This window comes from Cyprinus carpio, chromosome B25 (assembly GCF_018340385.1).
Source record: "Cyprinus carpio isolate SPL01 chromosome B25, ASM1834038v1, whole genome shotgun sequence".
Classification (NCBI taxonomy): domain Eukaryota; kingdom Metazoa; phylum Chordata; class Actinopteri; order Cypriniformes; family Cyprinidae; genus Cyprinus; species Cyprinus carpio.
Genome location: NC_056621.1, coordinates 4,779,348 through 4,788,204, shown reverse-complemented (window position 1 = coordinate 4,788,204; position 8,857 = coordinate 4,779,348). Strand labels below are relative to the sequence as shown.

The window sequence follows — 8,857 nt, the reverse complement described above, 5'->3', positions numbered from 1 at the left end:
AAATTACTATTTATTTGATTTATTTAATTTAAAAAATAAAAAATAATATTTATCTATATTAATTTTTGTCCACTGTGCGAAACGCCGATTTGATATATAGCAGCGTACGTTCAAATAACGCAAGATTTAACCCTCCATCCTTCAGCCAGTCGCGGAGAATGTCACCCCCAGCGTCAGCAGGACGAGATTATCAATGTTAGGGTGAAACCAAAGCGGACAGATACAACCGGTGAAACGATGACACCTCACTGGCATTATACAGCCACATTCACTAACTTTAACAAGTGATGTTATTATAAAGATAAGCGTTTTCAATAACCCCGGGGCAATATAATGACACGCCTCAGATATTAACAGTAACGCGTCGCTGTAAGCCGCTTTAGGACTGCGCGCAGGTGCATGGAAATAGAAGCGGACGAGCTGAGATGAGGACCTGACTGAAAACTTTTGCGTCAAACAGCGAGGAATGAACAGCGATGATTTTAGAGCGTACTGTGACCGTCTTTCCCCATTTAGAGGCAGAAGATAACGGGACGCAGTTCCAAAGCGCTTCGGAGTTCAGCTGAACTTTCGGAGTTTTCAGAAACGCGCAAATTATGGCAAAGAAGAAACGGGTTTTATCGGTCAGTTTTATCAAGGGATGCCCAGATGACAGGTTACTATAGAGGCAGACATGCCGGCCAACCTCACCACCTCCAGCCACAGCACCAACTACAACTTCCCAGCGCTCATCTTCGGGATATTATTGATCGTCATCATCATCTGCGGGAACGTGCTGGTGTGTCTGAGCGTTTACACGGAGAAAGCGCTGAAAACCACCACGAACTACTTCATAGTCAGCTTGGCTGTTGCTGATTTGTTGCTGGCTGTTCTGGTCTTACCGCTGTTCGTGTTTGCAGAGGTGAGTCAAGGCACCTCATTTCCTAGATATTTGACATTTCATATAACGTTAGACTAATATTGTATTACAGCCTAATATGTACAGTGCTTCAGGTGTCCTGAAAACTAACAGGTTTGTACCTACATTAAAACCCTGCTAAGCGGGTTTACCTGGCGCTCATCTTAAATGACGAGGTAAAACCTTCTTATTGGTACCACTGTAAGTTTTGACCACTTTCATGCTGGTTTAGCTATTAACACAAAAACTAAACCAATTAAATTCAAAGTACATCTAAAAACAATAACACAATCAAATACAGTACTGACTCAATCTCAAAAAAAAGAAAAAAAAGAAAATGTAAGAAAAAAAATTCTGGCACCACAATTTAACTGGTGGTGGTGGGGGGTGAAAATATTAATGCATATAAATGAATTCAGTTTGTTCATGTATATTGCCTACGTACATATATAAAACGAATTGCATGCAATATTTATGTAATATTAAAATATTTAAAATATTTAAATATTTAATTTTGAGTGCATGTATGTGTATATATATATATATATATATATATATATATATCTATATATATATATATATATATATATGCAATATTTAATTAAACATTTATTAATAAATTAATCAATATAAATGAATAAATTATACGTTAGTAATTTATTTAAATATTTAATTTATATATATATATATATTTGTGTTTGTGTATATACATACAAATAAGTTATTTAAATATTTAATATTTAATTAGTGATTTTATTTTTAAAATTTGAACTTAAAAACATGTTTAAAACTTTTTTGTTGTTGTTTCAACAGTAGTTGAAGTAGCTTGCCATTAACTAGGGTTACCATGGTAACGGTAATCAGTTATCTTTCATCTATTTACTTGATTTTAATTAAATTCTTAACCGTTCTAACAAACAGCTATATGACACTGTTCCACAACAGCGCAAAACAAACTTAGCATCAATACTCAATTGTTACCCTTCAGCAAAACACTTTGCAGACGTGCATTCATTCGGCCCCCTCCTGCCGAGACTGTCTGTCTCCGCCAGAGCCGGACGTCATAAACACACATCGCACAATACGCATTGTCTGCCACCCCGGGATTTGGGCGCGAGGTCCGAGACCAAAGCTTCCAAAAAAACTAGCGATCAGACATTCAATTCGGTTACCAAGTCCCCTAGACTGGATACTGAGGGCCCCACACAGCAGGGACAAGGTCACCGGGAGCGAAGCAAGCGGCTCATGGCAGTCTGGCTGGCTCTTCAGGCCAAGGACACGGAGAAAATATGCTCCAGTGAGTCAGCTGTAGCTTAATTACAATTTTACATGAGCCCCCTCACCACGATCTCATGGCTTCCACTTGTAGGGTGAATGTGGCTCGTTGGCATGGGAGAGAGGCCATTACCAAAAAGCAATTAAGAATCTGTCCTCTTCTCCAGGCCAATAATTAAAATGCCATTAAATCCTCCTCTCTGCTGTTTTATCTCTTTTTTTTTAGACCGCGGGATGCGTATCAGATACTAAATTACCATCAGCCCCGGAGCATGTGGTGTGTGTGTGTGTTTGGCTTGGTTGTTGTGACAATGCCAAGCTGATAATAGGGAAATTAAGGTTCCACAGTCGCTCCGCTGTGGCACTAGGAACACAAGGTTAGGGGAAGGCGAAAGAGGTCAGAGAGCCATGTGAATGGAGGGACTGGAAAAAATGGTGAGGGTAAAAGAGGCATGGATTATAGAAGCAACGAATGTGTGACGAGTTAAAGACGCTGATGATTTTCTCTCCTTCTCAGTTCCAGGATGGGGTTTGGTCCCTCAATATGACCGTATGTGATGGACTGATGACCATGGATGTGATGCTGTGCACCGCCTCTATATTTAACCTCTGCGCCATCAGCATAGACAGGTGGGTCTGACTTTAACCTGTTGCACACAATGTGTGTGCGGGACACACGGTTATTATCATAAACAACAACAACAACAAAATTATAAAATAAAAAAAAAAAAAAAAACATGACGAAAACTATTTTTATTACAACAACAAAAAAAAAAACAGTTAACTAAGTAAAAGTAAATATATATTTTTTTAAACTTATTACATTTCATTTGGCAATAAGCATAATTTCCTTTTTTTTTTTAGTTTAATCCAGAAGTACTAAAATGCCAAAAACTAAAATAAATATCAGTAAGAACAGACATACTTTAATAATAATAAAAAATAAAAAAAAAATAGAAAATTAAAAAAAAAAAAAAAAAAAAAAAAAATTAAAAAAAAAAAAAAATTATATAAAAATATAAATTAAAAAAAACTTTAAATCAAACGGTAAAATAACACCCATGCATGTTTTGAAAGTTTTGTCATAGACCACTTTCCAGATTTTTGAATCAATGTCATCAAAAAAATTAATAAATAAATAAAAGTAAAACTTAAATAATTAAAAAAAAAACTTAGCAGCTTAGTTTTTGCCATTATTATTATTATTATTATTATTATTTTAAAATGTGTCTATATATCTTTTGTTATTTTTTATTTCAGTTTCAGTTTTAGTTAATGTAGTACATCACTACAGTTAAACTAAATGAAAATCTTTTTTTAAAAATGTACTTTTAATATTTTATTTCAGTTTAACTTATTTAATTATTTAAAATATTAAAAGCATATATTTTCTCACACAAACAAGGAAAACTTATAATAGTTTTAGGGAAATATAATAACCCTGTTCCCAACCTTACGCAAATTCATTTTTATGCCTGTATACAGTAGCTTGCAGCTACTTCTAATAAAATTATAAAATTTTTTTTACAGTCATTATTAAAGAAAAACTCACTGTGGTAACCCAGAAAGCACTTTATGTTGGGGATAGAGTTATAGAAATGCTGTGTAAAACAGGCCTTTAAAGTCTGATACTTGAACTCATGGGAATCGAGCCGAGGATTGATGAATCAAATTCATGCACTACACTGATTCTGCACAGCTAGTTTTATATTTTGGAAGCTGTAAGGGTCACAGCAGGTTACCTTCCTAATTATGGGTCTGTTTGAACACACGATGAAATAGCATTTATAATAAAAGTGGCTTCCTGCTATGATTAAAAGAACAGAGAGACGGGTAGAGATAGAGACTGAGCAAATGTGTTCAGAATAACTAAATGGCATTAAGTTGCAGGCTCTACCTCTGAATTACAACTGATTCCTCATTTAGACCCTCCTCCGCGGTCCCGCCGTCGCTGGCCTGGCGATTCGAGTCCGCTGCAGGGCATTAAGATCACTCCTGCCATTCTGTGTGGCTCAGCAGAAGGTGTTTTGAGAGATTAAAGAGATATACGCTCAGGACGGCACTCTGTGGAAGATACAGCTGCGTGAAACTTGTTATGTGAGGAAAGGCTGCAAACGCATCGCTTGGCAGAACTCGCCACACAATCAGCATGAAAAAGCAATGTGTGGAGAGCAGATACACGGACCGCCGCTGTGTGTAACAGCTTCATGCGGCAGGAGTCGTTTGAAACATGAGTGGTTCACGCCTCACGGTTCACGCTTCTGTTTGCAAACATACTCGGCCAATAATAAAGGCACATGGCTGTTTCTGTCACTGATATGATGATTATATTCAGCTTTGAGAACCGGTTAAATTCAAAGAGAACTCAACTCAACTCAAATTTATTTATAAAGCCTGTTTAAAACCATAAAATGCACCCAAGGGCTGTACATAGATACCATAAAACTCTAAAAGTCATTACAAAAGCAACAGCAAATTATCCAGTTATTAAATAAAATGATATGCATGAATCTCAAATATATAGGTGTTCAAATCACACTCTACATTTACACCCCTCAAAATATAAACATTTATTTTGCATAAAGAAAAATCTATATTATGCTATATTATAAATAATACATTATAAATATAAATAATGACAAGCATTTTAAAGACATAGACATTTCACTGGTTATGTTAGATTCACCCTTACGTTAGCCTACTGTAAACTGGAATCACATTATAAAACACACACAAGTTGAATGTGTGTGATATTATCTGATTAGCAGTTGAAGGTTCAGGGGAGGATCAGGTCAACACATAACTGGGTCAACTCAATCAGCGAATCAGAGATTTGAGTAGTGGCATAGCTAGCATATCATGATAAAAGTGTTCATCAGGGTCAAGACATTTTCAATATTCATTTAATAGCTTTGCATGGACTGTCTTTTGTAATACCTCATATGGGTCCCTCCAGTTCATCGCGGTCTCCATCCCTCTTAACTACAACCGCAAACACGTTGACCAGCGACAGATTGTCCTGCTTTCCGCCACATGGATCCTGGCCTTGGCTGTGGCCTCCCCCGTGATTTTCGGAATCAACAACGTCCCCAACCGGGACCACAGCGAATGCAAGCTGGAGGACAACAACTACGTGGTGTACTCCTCCGTCTGTTCGTTTTTCGTGCCGTGCCCCATCATGCTCATGCTGTACTGTGGGATGTTCCGGGGCCTGAGGAACTGGGAGGAGGCGAGGAAGGCCAAGCTGAGGAGCAGCATGCAGGCCTGCAGAAAGCTTCAGGAGGCCGCCGCGTCCCTGCAGCCGCTGTCTGGCCTGCCGCCCCCTCTGCCGCCCGTGATCGAGAAAGACCTGAGTGACATTACCTTAGAGGAGCTGGACCACGATCACTACCCCGATCCTGACAGCCCGGGTCCCGTGTCCATGCTCACACACCCCGTCGGGGGCCAGAACAGGCGAAGGAAGAGAGCGAAAATAAACGGGAGGGAGAGGAAAGCCATGAGGGTGCTTCCCGTTGTAGTAGGTAAGCTGATGTGAAACATTATAAATTCAGAGGCTACATAAATTCATTTATTAAGGTACAAATATTCTGTCACAGCTCAGGGCCATTTAGAAGACAGAAAGAGCTTTATTACGGAGTATGTTTACACACACAAAGAATCTGACTTGACTACAGGAGCTTCCAGTGCAGAAGAAAGTACGGACATAATGCAGACATACATAGGAATAACACAGTAGAGATGGAATATAATACTAATATAAGAAAAATAGAATTAAATAATGCACTATATACAGACGTAGAAGTATAGAAAACAACTGTAATTGTTTAAAAATTAATGTACAGATATGGTATTAACAAATTTACAAATTTCAGATTCTATGTATAAATGTGTCGGTTATGATGGACGATATAGTTATGAACTTTTAATTGTTCAGGCTGAATATAGCCTGCGAGAAAAAAAGACTTTTAATATTTAATATATGATCAACTGATTAAAGGAAAAAAAGTGTTTAAAAATTATGAAGAAAGAAATGGAGGCCTTCAGCATCTGAAATATTCAATTTCCACTTATAAATCTTCACCCAAAATCGTTACGCATTGTGACAAAGTTCAGGGGCATGTTTTGCATCAACTACTCACTGCTGTTGAATTTTCGGCGTGTGATTAGGTTTTCAACAAGTAATTAATAAAATCTCTAAAAATTAATGAAATGATTGATAAGTATGTTCTTGCATAATAACTGCAGCTCTGATTCAACCATAAAATGCACCAGAATAAAACTGCAGATGCGCATTTACACCTCTGCTCTCTCTTATCCCTGTCAGAGGTGTTGTGAACTCAAAAACAAACAAAACAGAGATGAAAAAAATTGCCTCTCGCTTCTAAACTGGGCTTAGAGGAGTGATTACAAACACTCGTTCCACATGTGCTGAAACGAGGAACTCCTCCGGCCCTCATTGGCTAATCATTCCTCACCAATCCTCCAATCCGATTATGATGTAAGCCTCACTTTAGTCCAGCAGGCAGAGTGGGGGCAGCCGTCACATTAAGACATGCACTTATCCTCTTCACGGGTTCCTGGGAGATGCACCACCGATGTACTCCGTACAGTACTGACAGTACTCGCCAATCCTTTCACCTCTCGTCAACCTGAGTACAGACGAGAGAGAGAGAGAGAGAGAGAGAGAGGGGGGGGGGGACAGGATTTCCACAATGCACACTTGCCAGTCATGTTCAAAAGCTCAATCTCAGATCAAGAGTTTCATATATAACATAATTGTTTAAAAAAAAAAAAAAAAAAAAAACATAAATGCCAAAGTACTCAAAATTGCACCCCATTGACTGATTGATTGTTTATTATACGCATGCCCAGCACTTTTTTTTTAATGCTAAAATACTTTAATGCTTAAATTTTAATGCTTTTTAAAGCTGGGGAGATTCTGATTGGCTGTCAGTGTTTTTATTGCTGATCAGCTGGAAAAATAAGCTCTTAAAATGATTCCAACAGTATTGTTCCTCCGTCCAGTGTTGCCAAGTCTGCAGTTTTCCTGCGAAACTGGATTACTTTTGTAGGTTGTTTTTTAGTCTGCAGGTTAAATGTGCTGTATGTTTGATTGACACTGAGTGGTTGAACTAGGTATTGCAGTCCAAATTCAAATATTGGGAGAGGGTTTTTTTTTTTCACCCGGCCCCTCCTCCTCAGACTTGCACACGCAGGTTGCCAGATTGACGACACCAACAGGAACGAGTGGGCACTTGACGATGAATGAAACGGAATACGCAGTGTTTTCCGCCAACTGGCAACCCGGGATTCCGAAATACAATTGAGTAAACTGGCAGTGGGCAGGTTTCACAAACCAAAACAAAGAACGGCTTTACGGCCTGGAATTTTTGTGAATTGATTGATTGCAATCAAATGAGTTACGAATGGAAATAAATTGCAAGAATTAGGCCATCTGAAAACGCATTTTTAATTTGAGTTGATATTTTGTAGAGCATTTCATTGAACAACAGTTTATGTAAATAACGTGTCCATTGAATTATTTTCCACCTGTCATCTCCAGGTGTCTTCCTGTTCTGCTGGACGCCATTCTTCGTAGTGCACACATTGAGGGCTCTCTGCGAAGACTGCTACATCCCCAGCAGCGTCACCAGCATCGTGACCTGGTTAGGCTACGTCAACAGCGCCCTCAACCCTATCATCTACACCGTCTTTAACACAGAGTTCAGGAAGTTCTTCCGGAAGTTCTTGCCGACTCTGCCCAACTGCTGCTAGCCTGAACATGCTCTCTGTCTGCTAACTGTTTATACGAACAAAACAAACCCAAAAAATATAAATGAACCAGACAAATAATGCTTACATGTAAATATAGCATGAAACAAATACTAAAAGTATGGTTATAAGATGTTTGCTGCCATTAACGTTTTTTTATTTTACGGTTTAATTTTAAATGTTTACATTTTGAGAGTTTGACATCAAACAGACTCTTTCATGATATGCAAGCAGGATGAATTTGCGTAAATCTTTCGTAAAATAATTCTTACATAAACTTTGGCATTTATGAATGAAAACAGAACAAATTTGTGTAAATTATTTCGAGATAATTCTTATTGTGTGTGTTCACCAAAAACGAAGTGAATATTCGCACTGTTATTTAATATAGATTAACTTTGCGTTTTGCGCGTCACTTGTGCGAATAAAAAAAAAAATCACTAATGCTCTCCTTAATTTTCTGTTTCAAACGGACGTGGGGCGGGGGCTCTTCTCAATAAGCTCTTCTTCACTGACTGGCTTGCATGGCAACACATCATGCAAATTTTTCCTGCTCAATTGAACATTTTTCTACTTGCGCGAAAGACACGATTGCACACATTCACTACAATCACGTACCCAATTTGCATCATTCGCGCCGCCCCGCACGAATTTGCATCTATTCAGATCTTTGCATTGACTTTGTATGTAATCTAATTGCACAAATACACAAATTCGCTTTTGCTGAGCACACCCTTTATAATGACAAAGTTTACACAACAAATTAATTTCTTTGTAAAATAAGTCAATTTTTTATTTTCTAATTTCCATGTAAATAGTTCATAAAACTAATTCTACATAATCTTAATACATGAACATAATTTCCATGTAAATAGTTCATAAAACTAATTCTACATAAATTTTTACAATCAT

General features: G+C 37.8%; 1 protein-coding gene across 1 annotated transcript; it reads left to right on the top strand.

Annotated features, from left to right (window-relative positions):
* The first annotated feature begins 655 nt into the window (after window positions 1–655).
* LOC109091546 (D(4) dopamine receptor) lies at window positions 656–7,959 on the top strand. Its single transcript, XM_042753395.1, has 4 exons — window positions 656–901; window positions 2,691–2,807; window positions 5,130–5,694; window positions 7,737–7,959. The coding sequence occupies exons 1-4, from the start codon at window positions 674–676 to the stop codon at window positions 7,946–7,948; spliced, it is 1,122 nt and encodes a 373-aa protein (XP_042609329.1). The 5' UTR covers window positions 656–673; the 3' UTR covers window positions 7,949–7,959.
* The last annotated feature ends 898 nt before the right edge of the window (window positions 7,960–8,857 follow it).

Excerpts from the sequence above, each read along its gene's own strand:
- LOC109091546 (XM_042753395.1), top strand. The coding sequence starts at position 674 with ATGCCGGCCAACCTCACCACCTCCAGCCACAGCACCAACTACAACTTC. Across the intron at positions 902-2,690 it reads CGCTGTTCGTGTTTGCAGAG|TTCCAGGATGGGGTTTGGTC; the intron begins GTGAGTCAAGGC and ends TCTCCTTCTCAG. Across the intron at positions 2,808-5,129 it reads CCATCAGCATAGACAGGTGG|TTCATCGCGGTCTCCATCCC; the intron begins GTCTGACTTTAA and ends GGGTCCCTCCAG.